We start from the raw sequence: 17,710 nt of genomic DNA on the forward strand, positions 1-17,710 counted from the left end.
ATCCTGCTTTTTAGCCCTATATTTAGTCCTGTTGCTAAGGAATATCCTGGAAATTATCTCATTAATTTTGAGACAAAATAATTATTTGTCAATTTCAATTTAAAAAAATTAAATAACTGTCCAATAAGTGAAAGGATAGGATTTGGGATAAAAAAGCCCCCATGTTGCTGGGGCTAAAGGTGGTCAAATAGATTTGATATGAAAAATGCTCAAAGTGGGCTCACAATGGAGATTAATTTGTTTGAAATGTCAAATGTGATTAAAATGAGCAAGAAATTATGCACTCTTTTCTGAAGTGGTTATTTTGTTGTTGTTGTTGTAAACTTTCATGCAAGGCTGTGTCAGTGATTACATTTTGGCACAAATATGGTTACCATCATGGGAGGGGGGGATTAGATATAAAACCGTCTGAACAAGGTTTGATGCAATTTCCATTGTGAAAGACTCCAGGGCAGGCTATGTGTACAAAACTGAATATGAAAACTCTTAGTTTTAAGGGCTGTGTTCTGAAAAACAGTTTGTTTCCCTTGCAATTATTATAAATAAGAAACATATATCTAAATAATAATTTTAAAAACATATGAGAGCGCTATGAAAATATTAGATTAATTTACACAAACTTGTTGGGGCAGCATTAGTTCCGGGTCAGAGGTGTTTGAATTGTAAAGATGGCGGCGCCCTGTGAGCTGTTCTGCTGGAAGTCTGGTTTGGGTTTACCGTCAGTAAACACGGACTGTCTGATCGTGTTGGTAAGTTGTCATCACTTGGTCATTAAGACCGGAGGGTTATGTGTTGGGTTCTGCTCATGTTTTCGAGATTGGTTTCGGAAACCTCAATCTGAGCTGATTTAAATAAAAGAGTGTGGCAGTACAATGATACTGTAATATCACATTATAAAACTGTGAGACATACCTTGATATATAACTACTTAATGATTACCATATTCGTGTGCCGAGCTATTTACAGTGTTTTTTTTTAGGTACTTCAAAGTATACCATGTTAATAACACGGTACTTTTTAATAGTTTGTTTTAGTAGTGGAAACTGATAGAGCGTTATTATTATGATTTAATATTGTTAATTCCATCCATTTGTTTTGTGAAACTTGTAATCTTAAGATTTTCAACTGTGATTTTTGATTATGAAAGACTTAAAGAACCGGTCTTGTTGCCATTTTCCATGTTTATTTTGACTTTTGTGTAGCCTATTTGGAGTTGGTGATGTTGCTAAAAAATTAAAGCGTTTTGATGATAATCAGTAAATGTTAATATTAGTGATATTTATATATTATTCCTGAAATAGGTTAAAGGTAGTTAAAAATAGTATAAATATATTACCAAAAACTGTTTATTTTATTTTTATAAACAATTATTTTAGGTGGGGTCTTCCTCAGAAATAATATATATATATATATATATATATATATATATATATATATATATATATATATATTTTAAACTAAATAAAATAATAGTTAAGGAACCAGAATGGTTAAATTCTGTATGATTCACATCTCTATTCAAGCTCTAATATATCTACTTGATTCTTAAAGCAAAGTTCTTTTCAACAGTTTTTTTGTGTGTGTGCATGATTCATCATGTGGGATACTTTTCCTCCACTTTTCACATTTTTCCAGTGCACTTTGGTCACATCAGGGCGCCCTTGTCTGTGCTACTTTCTGTAAACCACAAAACCCCTGTCACACCGTTTCAATCTCATCTCCCTTCAGCAGCAAATCAACATGCGACCAAAGACCAGGATGACTTTTGCTGAAATGGCATGCTAAAGTAATTAGGTTACATCAGAGCTGTGTGTTTTGGACTGTCTGAGTGTGGTGATATTTTTCCAGCACTCTGGCAGTTGGGTTGATGCCTGTGTTACAGTCTGTCTGCACCTAATGTGGGTGGTTTGAAATGTGAAGTTCATTCAGAATTTTCCAGATTATCTCACTGCACCAAAGGATCTAGTTGCATTTTTTTCATTTTGTTTTTGGCAGCTGAAGAACAAATCTCCAAACATCCTCAAGCCTCAATCAATCTGTTGGAAAATATATAAAGTGTTGATCTGACTGAGACTTCTATTTCTACTGCTGCTAAATATCCAGCAGAGACAGCTATAAATAAGCCATTCTTAGGTTGATTTCCCAGCAAAGTGTAAACTTTGTGGCTAGATGGCGAGGTCAAAATATTGCTCTTGTCTGTTTTATTCTATGAGCTTCAGTCTTAAAAGGGACAGTTCACCCAAAAATGAAAAAATCACCATATTGTTGTTCCAAACCCTTATGAATTTTTCTTCCGTAGAACTCAAAATATGAGCACTTTTTTTAGGAACACCTGTTCACCTACTTATTCGTGTGATTATCTAATCAGCCAATCGTATAGCAGAAGTGTAAAGCATAAATGCAAATTAGTGCTAGACAGATTATTTTTTTTTTTTATAATTATTGATATCCAGTTGAAGTCAGAAGTTTACATACACCATAGCCAAATACATTTAAAAAAATAAAAATAAATCACAATTCCTGACAATTAATCGTAGAAAACATTCCCTGACTTAGGTCAGTTAGGATCACTACTTCATTTTAAAATTGTGAAATGTCAGAATAATAGTAGAAGTAATCATTTATTTCAGATTATATTTCTTTCATCGCATTCCCAGTGGGTCAGAAGTTTGCTATTCACTTTGTTAGTATTTGGTGGCATTGCCTTTAAATGGTTTAACTTGGGTCAGATGTTTTGGGTTGCCTTCCACAAGCTTCTCACTATAAGTTGCTGTAATTTTGGCCCATTCCTCCACACAGAACTGGTGTAACTGTGTCAGGATTATATGCGTCCTTGCTCGCACATGCTTTTTCAATCGGATTGAGGTCAGGACTTTGTGATGGCCACTCCAATACCTTGACTTTGTTGTCCTTAAGCCATTTTACTACAAATTTAGAGGTATGTTTGGGGTCATTGTCCATTTGGAAGACCCATTTGCAACCAAGCTTTAACTTCCTGGCTGATGTCTTGAGATGTTGCTTCAATATATCCACATCATTTTCCTTCTGCATGATGCCATCTATTTTGTGAAGTGCACCAGTCCCTCCTGCAGCAAAGCACCTCCACAACATGATGCTGCCACCTCCATAGTGCACGGTTGGGATGGTAATCTTCGGCATGCAAGCCTCCAAACATAACAATGGTCATTATGGCCAAACAGTTCAAAATTTGTTTGATTAGACCAGAGGAGATTTCTCCAAAAAAGTAAGATCTTTTTACCCATGTGCACTTGCAAAATGTAGTCTGGCTTTTTTATGGCAGTTTTGGAGCAGTGGCTTCTTCCTTGCTGAGCAGCCTTTCAGGCTATGTCGATATAGGATTTGTTTTCCTGTGGATATAGATACTTGTTTACCATTATCTTCACAGGTTCTTGCTGTTGTTCTGGGATTGATTTGCACTTTTCGTACCAAACTACGTTTGATCTAGACAGAATGCGTCTCCTTCCTGAGCGGTATGATGGCTGCGCGTTTATACTTGCGTACTATTGTTTGTACAGATGCACGTGGTACCTTCAGGCATTTGGAAATTGCTCCCAAGTATGAACCAGACATGTGGAGTTCCACAATGTTTTTTCTGAGGTCTTGGCTGATTTCTTTACATTTTCCCATGATGTCAAGGAAAGAGGCACTGTGTTTGAAGGTAGGCCTTAAAATACATCCACAGGTACACCTCCAATTCAGTAAACATTCTATCAGAAGCTAATTGTCTAAAGGCTTGACATCCTTTTCTGGACTTTCCCAAACTGCTTAAAAGCACAGTTAACTTAGTGTATGTAAACATCTGACCCACTGGAATTGTGATAGTCAATTCAAAGTGAAACAATCTGTCTGTAAACAATTGTTGGAAAAATTACGCACGTCATGCACAAAGTAGATGTCCTAAACAACTTGCCATAACTATAGTTGCTAATATTAAATCTGTGGAGTGGTTTAAAAATGAGTTTTAATGACTTCAACCTAAGTGTATGTAAACTTCCGACTTTAACTGTATATCACAATTTAATATAGTAAATAACATACGTAGAATTGCTAAAAGAAATTAGAAACTCTTCACACAAAACTTTAACTGTGTAAAAGAATCTAAAAAACACAATATTGTATTTAAAATGGTAGATGGCAGTTTCTTCTGATTTCTGTTTAGACATCAAACTTTTGTAATTTATTTGCACATTAACTTTTTTATATATATTAGGAAGAAGGAAATAACAGTACACACAGTAGTCCAGCAACCATTGATGGCATGCCCTCGTTAGCAGTCGCATTTAATAAAAAAATACAGAATCAAACCAATTGCACAAAGTGCATAGTGAACAAGACATTTACTTGTGGCACAAGGGAAGCGCTTTTATCTTGAAGTTGCACCAAAGAATATTTAGCAGAAATGGGCCACTACTATTAAAATGAATAGGAGAAATTAGAATGCCCAACTGCAGCCATTGGTCAACGAATGTAGATAGGAAGTCACGCATTAAATGTAAAAGAGCCAGTCACCTTTAATCACAGACATCGTCAGGGTCTTAATAAATTGTTCCACCAACCCATCTGTTTGTGGGTGGTAAGCACTGGTGCGAATAGATTTAATACCTAAAAATTTGTGCAGTTCACGTAGTGTTCGTAACATCAACCATGTTGTGTGAGGATTTCTTTCGGGAACCCCACTCGGGATTAAATTTGAGAACGCGCATTAAATATAAAAGCTATGAAAATTGCGTTTTTTTTGGGCGTAAACTGATGTGAAGAAGCACCATTTATGATACCAGTGTTGTCAGATTTTACTACTGATTTGTAATCTGTACTGTGACCATAATATTGACCAACCGTTTTGGATGGTCATGCTGGATCTGCTGAAGTTGTGTGAGGTTGGGTTATTACATCTGTTTAAACGAGATATGCATTTATTTGCAGACGGTATATGATATTTGTTTCATTGATATTTGCCTTTTTATCATTAGACAAGACAGCTAAAAGTTACAGGGAACTGTTGAGGAGAGAGAGGGATAATGAAACGGGCGAGCACTAACATTATAAGCTCAAACGTGTCTGCTGTGGCTCTGATATCTGGACCATTTAAATGACAGTGTGTTGCACACCGGTCTATTATTGTAATAACATGATAGTATGTAACAACAAAATGAACCGTGAATGGTCTTTACATGTCTCTGTTGCATCACATGCAAGCAGGCCATTCTCAGCACCCTCAATGAAAAAATTGTCCAAACTGGAAAATGTCAAATTTTATTTTCCATTAATGGAAAAAAGTGAGGAGAATATAGGCAGATTTATCAGCCTCGTCGATATATCGGTTGACCACTAATGCAGATATGTTTCAGGAGCTTCAGTTAATGTTTACATCAATCATCAAACAGGGGAAAAATGTGATCTCAGTGATTTGGACCGTGGCATGATTGTTGGTGCCTGACGGGCTGGTTTGTGAATTTCCGAAACTACTGATCTCCTGGGATTTTCACGCACAACAGTCTCCTAAAGTTTACTGGCAAAACCAAAAAACATCCAATGAGTGGCAGTTCTGCGCATGGAAATGCCTTGTTGATGAGAGTGGTCAGTGGAGATTGGCCAGATATGTTTGAGCTGACAGAAAGGCTACAGTAACTCAGATAACCATTCTGTACAATTCTAGTGAATAGAATAGCATCATAGTACAGGACCATAGAGTTCCTAATAAAGTGCTCAGTGAGTGTATATTACATATGATGTTAGAGATGTTAGGCTGAATGTTGGCCTTAGGAACCATTCACTTTCATAGAATGGGAAAAAAAGTAAAGGAATTGAATGGTGACTGAGACTAACTTCTGAACATTGACTTTTTCATGTTTAGAACAACATGAGGGTGATTAAATAACAGAATTTTAATTTGGGTGTGAACTATCCCTTTAACCTTGAACAATAGTATGCATACGTTCAATGTGTACTGTACTAAGTATTATTTGTTTATATTTCACTGGCTGAATAACATTTTCTTGGCCACCATTAAATAGCATCTTATGAGTTGACATAATTTTCAACACATTTGTCAAAAGTACTATTATTTTTTTTCCAGGTGTACAACAGTTTTGAAGTGGAAAAACGACTTGGTGCACTTTTTACATTTACATTTACATTTATGCATTTAGTAGATGCTTTTATCCAAAGCGACAGTGCACTTATTACAGGGACAATCCCCCCGGAGCAACCTGGAGTTAAGTGCCTTGCTCAAAGACACAATGGTGGTGGCTGTGGGGATCGAACCAATGACATTCTGATTACCAGTCATGTGCTTTAGCCCGATGTTGGGTCACTTATGCAGGAAAAGACACTGAACTGGCAAATGGTTAATCGAGGTCCCCTTCGAAAGAATTGGCATGGAACTCGTCGGGCCTGAGAGCCAACAGCACGCGGACATCGCTTTGAGTTGGTTCTGGTGGACTATGCAACGCGATATCTGGAAGCAGTGCTGAACACTACACAAACTGTACAAATTATTAGGTATTAAATCTATTCGCACCAGTGCTTACCACCCACAAACAGATGGGTTGGTGGAACAATTTATTAAGACCCTGAAAAATATGATTTGCAAATGGATGCTAGAAATTGAGATGAATGGCTCCAATCCCTGTTATTTGCAGTTCGAGAGGTCCCACAAGCCTCCACAGGGTTTCCCCCATTCGAGCTGCTCTATGGGTAGTGGCCGTGTGGCGTGCTAGACGTCATATGGGAAGCTTGGGAGGAGGGACCTTCAAACAGCAAAAATGAGAGCAAAACTCCACACTTTGGGTCAACTAACACAGGAGAATTTGCTCCAAACTCAAGAACGTCAAAGCCAACTGTATTACAGGGGTCTCAACTACGGGAATTTGTACCGGGAGATAAAGTGCTCTTATTACTCCCCACATCAAGTTCCAAATTACAAATTAATAATTGGCAAGGGCCCTTTGAGGTCACACGATGAGTTTGAGATCTCGATTATGAGGTTAAACAAAAAGATAAAGGTGATGTACGTCAAATATACCATCTCATCTTCCTGAAATTATGGAGGGAGGCGGTCCTTGTGACATTGACAATGGTAGTTCCAGAGAGGTCGGAGCTTGGGCTGGAGGTGAATGTAAAAGCCAGTCATGTCGCCCCTGTCACTTGGGGAGACCTCTCAGTCTCAAGTCACAGAGGTTGCCAAGTTGCAGAAAGAATTTGCAGATGTGTTCTCTCATCTGCCGGTTTTTACAATCCTCATATAGCATCACATCGTGACTGCGCACAGGGTAGTGGTACGTAGCTGTCCCTACCAAATGCCCGAGCACAGAAAACTGTTTTTCGGTAAGAATTTGATGCAGTGCTCTATATGGGAGTAATCACACAGTGTTTGTTCCAGCCCGGTTGCTCTAGTTCCTAAGAACGATGGGTCTGTATGGTTCTTTGTGGATTATAGGAAAGTCAATGCGGTGTCTAAATTTTACGCATACCCAGTGCCTTGTATTGATGAGTTGCTCAATCGGTTGGGAACAGCTCGCTTTTTCTCGACACTGGATTTGACAAAGGGTTATTGGGAGATCCCCTTAATGCCAATGTACCACGAAAAATATTTGCTTCTCCACACCGTATGGCTTACAACAATTTGTGAAACATCCGTTCGGTTTGTTCAGGGCCCCAGCAATGTTTCCGCACCTTATGGACCGATTCCTCAGACCACACACTGCTTATGATGCTACATATCTGAATGACATCATTATATACAGTAATGATTGGCAGCAGCACAAGCAGCATGTGAGGACTGTTCTGAGGTCGCTGCTACAAGCGGTAGTTACAGAGGTACGGGATCTGGGGTTCCACTTGGGTCACAGGCAGGTGCGTCCCCAAATTGATAACACTGCGGTGATTGCAACCTAGCCAAGACAAAAAAAGGAAGTGAGACCGATCCTGTGGCTGGCTGGCTATTATAGAAAGGCAGATCAGATGACTCCCCAGCCTGAGTTGGGTGGTGGGGATACGTGGCATGTTTCTGATTGCAGTAAGCACTGGGGAGATCAATATAAGGAGGAACCACCCCAGCGAGAATCAGAGAAATAGACACACGAAGATGAGTGTGTGAAAAGTGACTGCTTAAAATCAAATCATTTTAAGTCGGCTGAAAAGCTATTTTTTTGTTTTGTCTAAATTAAATGATCTACCTTTTAAGTTAAAGACCCAATTTTCCTATTTCCTACTTTTCCACCCAACAAACATAGACAAACACATTAGCACTAGCGTTTGTTAATTGATAAATAAAATCCTTACTGTGGCTGCTTTGGGTGCATTGTTCTTCAATGACAGAGCGGTGACTGGTCACACAGCAGGGGCGGGGCATAAAATCAGGACTGCCCAATCCTCAACTGCCTCACGCTATTTAACGATCTTATAAATGGCTCAAACTAATTATTACCATGTGCACTTTCAAGAGCAGTCGTTCTGTCATCCGTGGCCTAATTTCAGTGTGTTTACATCTACAGCAGGAGTCTGATGAATTGCTTTTACTGTGTGAACTGTAAATTCTAAGCTGGCAAAGTTGACGTCAGCCAGCTGTAGTTTCCCTCCTGATGTTTGTATTGGACCGTACTGAGTGGTTCACATAAGAAAGATCCTCTCCAGTTTACGACCCAAAATGTAAGATTCTGTAGGAATCAATCTAGTAATAAATCTGAGGCTGTGATGTCAGCCTTTGATGCCATTAACGATGCCCCAGATCACCGCTCGACTGAAACCAGAAAATGGAGAATATCTCAGAACCTCAATACTCCGCTCTTTCCACTGATCCTGTTTCCTCTCCTGAGTTTTAGACTCCTGTGCTGGAACTTAAAGTGGAATGTTAAAGGAATAGTTCAATATTGCAGAATAGTTCAAATCTGTCATTATTTACACACCCTCTTATGAGTTCAAACCTGTTTTTTTTCTCTCCATGAAACACAAAAGGAGAAATATTGAAGAGCATTTATAAATCAGTTTATAAAGACCATGGCTGCCAAGCTCCTAAAGGGCAAAAACACTGTAAAAGACTGATATGCTATATTCTTTGTCTTCTGAAGCCATACAAAAGCTGTGTGTGAGAAACAAAGAAAAATAATTGTAAATTAATACATGCTAAAACGACCCCAAAAAATTGGTTCTTCATGTGTCATAAAAGAATAGGACAGGCCAGAATGAATCTGTGGAATGCAGCATGAGGTTTAAGAGCTGCAGCAGAGGGGAATATATTTAGTTAATTACAACCTACATTTTGTTATGTTCCTCACACAAGGCTATTGTACTGTCTGAATATAGTATATACACTCACCAGCCACTTTGTTAGGTACACCTGTACATTATCTTATTCATGCGATTATCTAATCAGCCAATCGTGTGGCAGCAGTGTAATGTATAAAATCATGCAGATATGGGTCAGGAGCTTCAGTTAATGTTAGTGAATTGGAAAAAATGTGATTTCAGTGATTTCAACCATGGCATGAGTATTTCGTAAACTGCTGATCTCCTGGGATTTTCATATATGAATTACACTGCTGCCACATGATTGGCTGTTTAGATTATTGTTCTTTTGTGTTCTATGGAAAAAAAAAAAATAACAGCATATTAGGAATGACATGTAGTAAATAATAGGAGAGAATTGCTCAAGGGCATTTAACCCCTTTGGTTGGTGTAATATAAAATGCTTTCAATGGAAAGAATTAGCTAAATGTTGTGCAGAAGTTCTACACCAGAATGGAAGTGTTGAATCTGTCAGCTCATAGCTGCCTGCGCTGGAATGTTGCAAATGATGTCACTATATCGGACTTAATCAAAAAACAAAGCATGCAGTCCTAAACATTTAACCCTGTCCAAGAGATGAATGGAGCTGTTGCTAGTTTAGATTTGTGATAGATGTTGTTTAGTCTGGTTGTATTGTTTTTGTTGCTGTTTGATAATGCCATTTTTGCATGTTTTTTGTACTACAGACACAAACGATATCTGAAATCATCACCTCAAATAAATTATCTGCATTTATTTGATTTTCGGCCTTGAGCACAATAAAACAAATCCATATCCTTACATCAAAGTAAAAGTTCACCCAAAAAATTTTATTCTCTCATCATTTACTCACCCTCATATTCTCCCGCATGTGTATGACTTTCTTTCTTCTGCAGAACACAAATAAAGATTTTTTTGAACTATATTTCAGCTCTTCGATCCATACAATGCAAGTCAACAGGGTCCAAAATTTTGAAGCTCAAAAAGCAAAATGACAGAATAAAAGTAATCCACATGACTCCAGTTGTTAAATCCATGTCTTCAGAAGTGATATGATAGGTGTTGGTGAGAAATAGATCAATATTTAATTCCTTTTTATTGTAAATCTACTTTCAAACAGCCCTCCTGTGTGCATTCACGAGAGGTCTCCTTTTGTTTTTTGCCGATTTGTCCATGTGCATAAAGAATTCAAATTGCCAAAAAAACAGAAGAAGAACTCTATCCTCTCATAAACGCACATGGGGGGCTGGTCAAAGTGGAGACTTATAGTAAAAAAAAGGATTTAAATAGTGACATATTTCTCACCCACACATATCATATTGCTTCTAAAGGTATGGATTTAACTGCTGGAGTGGTATGGATTACTTTTATGCTGCAATTATGTGGTTTTTGGAGCTTCAAAGTTCTGGCTACCAGCTACTTGCATTGAATGGACCAACAGAGCAGAGATATTCTACACATCTGGGATGGCATGAGGGTGAGTAAATGATGTGAGCATTTTCATTTTTGGGTGAACTATTCCTTTTTAAGCAGGTACCAGAATCATATCTCTGGACCCCAATAGCATCAAGACTTTGGGGTGGACTTTTTTTTTTTCTAGGGCCAGTAAGCAACCACCTAGCAACACTTTGGCAACCCCTTAGCACCATTTGTGCTGCAGACATAAATAAAGCCTCAAATTTGTTTCGATTAAAGAGATTCTTTTTAAACATAGACATTAAATGGACAGAGTTGTGATGTTTAGATCCGATTTAACCAGAAGTCTAAAATTGATTTAAAGTGGAAATTATAATAATGGCATTTTTGTAAATTTCCAGGCATATGCTCGCTTTGCTGGAGCTCCGCTCAAAATTCATAAAATTTCCAACCCCTGGAGGAGCCCCACAGGTAAGCAGTGCCAATTTTAACGATCTGTTTCATGGTAAACCGTCAACATTTGTTAAAGAGGATTGTTGAGCAAACTGACACACATTTCTTCACTGAAGGTTCAATTCCAGCTCTCAGGACCAGAGAGGAAGGCAGCTGCTCCCAACCCAGTCAGATCATCATTCAGTTGAGGAAACAGGTGATCAACTCTTTTCTGCATAAATCTCACCTGCCTCACTGTTACATTCACATTTTGTTTAACATCATGCATTACACGTCACATTTTTTAATGAGGTCTCTGGAGCATTTTGCACCAAACAAAGCTTCAGTTTTGTTGCTTCTGGTGGTTTTTGATGCTTGTTGCCATGTTTTATTGCATAATGAAGGTACCCATTTGTTTCAAGATTGAATGGAATGTCAGCTGGATTTAATTACAACCTTTTTTGGAGAGTAGTGGTGCTATTGTACCCAGAGTTTTCTCTCAGAACTTTTGAGTATCTCAGACCTGTTTTACCATAAGGAGCATTCACATATCAAATGCTTGCAGCTTTAATCACAAAACATGTGATTGCTGTAGTAAAGCCAAATGTTTGTGTTTCAGAAATACAATGCAGACTATGATCTGTCGGCCAAAGAGGGTGCAGACACAATGGCCTTCATCTCGCTGTTGGAGGAGCGACTGTTACCCGCACTGGTGAGACTCAAATCCAGACACTAAACACGACAGTTTTGGTGGTGGATATGTGATCAAACTCTCCCCTCTTCTCCTGGCAGATCTACACTTTATGGATAGATTCTAAGAATTATGTGGAGGTGACACGCCGCTGGCATGCAGAGAATATCTGCTTCCCGCTCAACTTCTTTCTGCCGGGTCGCATGCGGAACAGGCAACTGGAGCGACTCCGTCTGATTCGAGGAAACAGTGCGCTGGAGGCAGGAGAGGAGGCAGAGAAGGAGGTAAGAAAGAAGGGAGAGGAGGAGGTTTCTGCATGTTCTTCGGGTTTGAGCTGGTGTGATTCTGGATATCGTGATACTAACACCCTCCATGAGACATCTGCTGTTAGACTTTAGAAAGAGGCAACAATGTTCTGGTTCCTGTGGAGAAGGATGCTGATAAACCAGAAATGAGTTCTGGAATCTGGGCTTAGATAGAGAAGGATTTCCGTTCTGGCAGAGAATACATTTCTGGCTAGTCTTTAGTTAAGATACAATTGTAATGTAACAAAAGGGAGATGAGTCAGTTGTACATCGTTTCCCCTTTATATTTGGATAAGTGGGTCATCAATAGGGGTTTTTCAATGGCAGATTCTTAAACTTGTGTATTTGGTACCACATTCGGTTACAGTTAACAATAAGGATCCATTCGTTAACATTAGTTAATGTATTAGGTGTCATGAACTAACAATGAACAATATATTTACAGCATTTATTCATCTTTGTTAATGTTAGTTAACAGAAATAAAATTGTTCATTGTTAGTTCATAGTGCAATGTCACCCTCATGGCATCCCAGATGTCTATGACTTTCTATCTTCTGCTGAACACAGAGATTTTTCAAAGAATATTTCAGCTCTGTTGGTCCATTCAGCACAATTGAATGGTGGCCAGAAATCTGAATCCATAACCTCAAAAGTGATATGTTAGTTGTGGGTGAGACACAGATCAATATTTAAGTGTTTTTGTACTATAAATCTCCACTTTCACATCTGAAAGTCACATGCGGTGCCTGTTTAGTTTCACTTTCACATGTGAAAGTGGAGATTTATATTAAAAAAGGATTTCATTATTTATCTGTTTCTCACCCACGCTAATCATATTGCGTTTGAAGATATATATTTAACCACTGGAGTCTTACAGACTACTTTTATGCTGCTTTTGAATGCTTTTCGGACCTTCAGATTTCTGGCCACTGTTCACTTGCATTGAAAGGACCAACAGAGCTGAGATATTCTTCTTAAAATCTCACTTTGTGTTCTGCAGAAAAAGGAAAGTTATACAGCTCTGGGATGGCATGAGGGTGAGTAAATGATGAGAGAATTTTCATTTTTGGGTGAATTATCCATTTAGAGATTAATATGCTTAATATTTAAGATGACATTATATCATTAGACAGCTGAAAACCAGAGCTCCTGAAATAATAGCATATATACTGAAGTTTTAGCTTCTTTTTTAGAAGTTATTCTGTTGTGAAATCCTCCTGCTTAGTCAGTTTAGGATATTGCATTGTGGGTAGCATATTTTTAAGGAAACGGCGTATTTCACCGTGTAAATTAAGCATTCTAATAAGCACTTAACTTTGTTGTAGTTCACCTGTTCATTCTCTTCATTGTCTTTGCAGATGCAGGTTGTAACATTGTTTATATTGTGAATATGGCTGGTTAATCTCGCATATACAGTAGAATGTGTTTGAGTGAGGCAATAAACCCTTTAGTAAAGTTCATTGTACCAGGAGTTCAGCTGTTTCAGCTCGAGCAGAGAAGTCCCCTACTTACTATGACTAGATTATTTGCATTAATTATTTTTAGATTATTCTTTCATTAAATAAAAGAGATATAAAATGGTGTTTGTGCATTAATATCTTGCAGTATTATTTTTTCTTGTCATATTTTAGTATTTTAATTACAACTGTTGGATTATCGTCAGAATTCATTATTTGTACGTCTATTTATTCTCTTACCTTTATTTATTTTCTGTGTCTCACTGTAATGTTCTGTGTGTACTTGTTTCTGCCATCACCAAAAAAACATGTGTACATGAGAACACTTGCTGTAAAGGGAATTTAAGGAAAGGAGGAGGCGAGAACCGGCTTGATGATATAAATAATAGTTTAATGAGAAACTGAAACAAACGACACAAACATACACATGACGGTCAGCTGACCATAAACGATCTCTCTCTCCTGCACCATCCTCCGCCGTCGGCCTTTATCCCTCTAGGAGGCTTGAATAGCCTGATGTATAATGTGTATAATGTGTGTATAATCACGACCCGACCCCACCCTCCGCCCTGTCACACTTGGCAGTAAATCTCATTCTGATACTGATAATGCGTCTTTTTCATCAAAAACCCTTCATCAGCCAACATTAAGTCAGTCATTTTGTTGACATGTAAATAACACTGCTGGGGATTATTTTCTCTGATTGTCTCTGTCTTTCACTCAGCTTTACTGTGAGGCTCTGGAGTGCCTGAATCTTCTCTCTCAACGCCTGGGATCAAATAAATTTTTCTTTGGAGATTCGTAAGTCCTACGCTTAAAAGAAAAGCAACTGTGTCACATGATGTTACATGTTTTACATATCATGGTTGATCTTTGTGAATTTCAGATGTTAATGGGTGAGTTTAGTATACCCTTATTATACATTGTGTGTGTGTGTGTGTGTGTGTGTGTGTGTGTGTGTGTGTGTGTGTGCGTGTGTTCTGCAGCCCCTCTTCACTGGATGCATACGTGTTTGGTCATCTAGCTCCACTTATTAAGATTCGGCTGCCCAACTGTCAGTTGCAACAGCACTTGAAGAATCTAGAAAACTTGAACACATTTTGTTCAAACATCCTGAGCCTCTACTTCCCCAGTGAGGACAGAGGTGAGCAGCCAACCTCCTTCACACACAAAATAAGGGACTGTTAACTGTTCGTGTCTTTGTTTGTTTAGCACCTTGGAGTGAGCCATAAGCGCTACATTATTAAGACCATGTGTCAGGTTAAAAGGAGTTTCAACTTCTAAAAACATGTCTCGCTATTTTCTATTCCATTACGCCTCAATCTGTCTAGATGTTTGAACACAATAATGCGTCCTGTGTGAACGGCCCCTAAATCATGCAAGTTGTGCAATCATATTATTCCACTATGCAGAGTAAGGGATGTTTTCGGGTTTTATTGGTCTCTGACGATCATGTCTGTTCTCTTTTTAGAGGATGTTGGTGGTCCGGTAATTAGTACACAGCAGGGGAGTGACTTTGGCAAAGAGCCGTACAAGAGACGCAAGCAGCTGCTGTCAGTGCTGGTTGCTGTGGCAGCGATGTTGAGCTATGCTCTCCTCACCGGAATCGTTGCTATCAAGCATGCGCAGGAGGAGGGGCCTGGAGGCCCCGCCTCACTCAGAGGCCCCACCCATGAGGAAGAAGAAGAAGAAGAGGAGTGAATGAAAGTAGGGCTTACTTTTAGTTGCACTAGGATGGTCACTTCTACATCGTGGAGGAACATAAAGGAAACATATATTGATGGAGATTTATGTATTATTTATTCCTTATATTGAGCTTTAACTGCATGGTAATCTATGGTCTTATATTTTTGTTAGACTTTTTTCACTTTGTATTGAGCAGTATATGTTGCATTCTTGGGTTAATACATTTTACTGCCAAAAATATTAAGCATAATTGTTTATAGCTACTTCTACATTAAGCTATGTCAAGTTTTGAAAGCACTTATAACAGAGCAATGAATGTTAAGGTTTCTTAATTTGTCATCCCAATTGAGGGATTGCCTCAACTTTCATTGTGTGGACGATAACATGTATGACAACAGAGAGATTTAAACACATTTAATAGTTTGATGGTCTCTTATAATGAGATTGAATGACTGAAATCTGTTCTGTTATTGCCTTATTTCTTGTGAACATCAGGTGATGTTTTTCTGCTGTTTTAACGCACATTTTATTTGCTACTTTAATAAATCACTATTAGTACCAGTCTACTGTTATACTGCTGTTATCGAGAGAGGGGGACTCAAATCCGATGGATCCTATTCAGTGAAATAGGAAATGACCAATATTTAATCAAGTTAGAGTCTTAAAGTTCACCCAAAATGGAAAGTTCTTTATCATTTACTCACCATCATGGCGTTCCAAACCCATATGAGTTTCTTCCTTTTTTTCTTCCTTGCTTAAACACAAAAAGAGATGTTATTTTCCACACAGCCATTCTTAATGTTTTGCACCATCATGTTTCAGGACAAAAAACAATTCAGACGTAACATTTATAAACTGAAATATGTATATTGATTTTAGTTAGGAATAAAGTCTTCCACAAAGATTCAAGTAAACTAAACTCTTCAGACTGGTCAGCCAGTTCAGTTCAACTTATTTATTGTCATGTGCTGTAAATATATATATTGCTTATTGATTTCTATTTTCATAATTTAAGGGGCAAATAAACAGTCCTTAATAATACTGGTACTGAGTTTTCTATTTTTTATGTTTGTTGCAGATACAATTCAGCATTCATCCTGTTGCCCAATTAAAGGTGCACTCAGTTTTTATGTTGATCTAGCCCAGGGGATTTTTTTTAGAACATATGTGTAATTTTATTTATATTATTACCGTTTCAATCTGAAATAATTTGATAAATCACAGTTATTTTATTGTATGAAATGCATAAAACGTGTATATGGTGTAGAATTCCAAAATCGTATTTGTAAGAAATAAGGGTTGCAATTCACTATTCTTTGTAATGCTGCCTTGTTTTGGTTTTATTGTATACTTTTACAAATTAATTTATATAGTGCTTTTCGTAATAAATATTCAATATAATTATTTTTTTACTGTATTATTTTAAAGTGGAATTTAATTGAAAATTATTTACATCTAAAATTACTTCAGCATAAGAAAGATACTCAGTCAGTTTAAAAAGAAGTAAATATTTTCCTTATAATATTGTAATAATTTATTTTGGCTTTTGTGCAATTATAATATAAAAGCCAATTATTTCATTTAGCAAACAAGAAGTCTATATAGTGTCATATACGGTTTTTCTCAAACAAGGGGTCCCTTGCTAGGGGATCATAAAATTTCAGGGTCTTTGGCATCAAAAAGTTTGAAAATCCCTTGTAGGTTTATCCACATACAAAGCCATCAAATGAACACAACATCACATTCCATCTAACAAATCACTTCTAACTAACAAATCGATTATTTTAATCTTTAATCTTGTATGGTAACTTCAAGGTTCAACTGGATATTACAAACAAACAGGTTTCTCATAATGTGTAATGTATTATCCACATTTGAAAACTAATGAATTAAGCAGTATGATTGTCAACAAAGAACTGGCTGCACTCATAGCCATTACGAACACAGCTCGAGTCAATCTTCTTAATCGTAACACACACTCAAACAAGACAAAATACAGGAATGCCCTCAAGAAACTCCAACAAAGGAGCAGGGAACTAAAAAAAACAGTGGTGGACAGCTAAAGCAGCAGAGCTTCAGGAGCATGCTGATAGGAATGACACAAAAGGTTTTTACACAAAGGTTTTCTACCTTGACCAAATGCTGGCAAGCTACAACCAAACGCTGCTCATTGAGAAGTGGGATATCCTCAACCGATGGGCAGAGCATTTCAACATCTTCCTCAATGAAAGCACCTTGGTAAGCCCCGATGTCATCGACAGCATCCCACAGTCTCCAATTCAACATGGTATGGACAAATGTCCCGACCAATCCAAAGTCTTGGAGGCCATCAGTATGCTGAGTGATGGCAAATCTCCCGGTGCAGATGGACTCCACCCCGAGGCAATCAAGCATGGAGGACAAAAAAATGACAGAAGCACTCTATATCACCATAAAG

General features: G+C 37.8%; 1 protein-coding gene across 1 annotated transcript; it reads left to right on the forward strand.

Moving 5' to 3' along the window:
- Positions 1-607: 607 nt before the first annotated feature.
- LOC127656200 (metaxin-1-like) lies at positions 608-16,575 on the forward strand. The gene is made up of 8 exons (XM_052144390.1): positions 608-749; positions 11,103-11,172; positions 11,271-11,350; positions 11,753-11,845; positions 11,926-12,108; positions 14,312-14,388; positions 14,574-14,731; positions 15,059-16,575. The coding sequence occupies exons 1-8, from the start codon at positions 669-671 to the stop codon at positions 15,286-15,288; spliced, it is 972 nt and encodes a 323-aa protein (XP_052000350.1). The 5' UTR covers positions 608-668; the 3' UTR covers positions 15,289-16,575.
- Positions 16,576-17,710: the final 1,135 nt, after the last annotated feature.

This window comes from Xyrauchen texanus, chromosome 15, assembly GCF_025860055.1.
Source record: "Xyrauchen texanus isolate HMW12.3.18 chromosome 15, RBS_HiC_50CHRs, whole genome shotgun sequence".
Taxonomy (NCBI): Eukaryota; Metazoa; Chordata; class Actinopteri; order Cypriniformes; family Catostomidae; genus Xyrauchen; species Xyrauchen texanus.

Excerpts from the sequence above, each read along its gene's own strand:
- LOC127656200 (XM_052144390.1), top strand. The coding sequence starts at position 669 with ATGGCGGCGCCCTGTGAGCTGTTCTGCTGGAAGTCTGGTTTGGGTTTA. Across the intron at positions 11,173-11,270 it reads CCCCTGGAGGAGCCCCACAG|GTTCAATTCCAGCTCTCAGG; the intron begins GTAAGCAGTGCC and ends TCTTCACTGAAG. Across the intron at positions 12,109-14,311 it reads GAGAGGAGGCAGAGAAGGAG|CTTTACTGTGAGGCTCTGGA; the intron begins GTAAGAAAGAAG and ends TCTTTCACTCAG.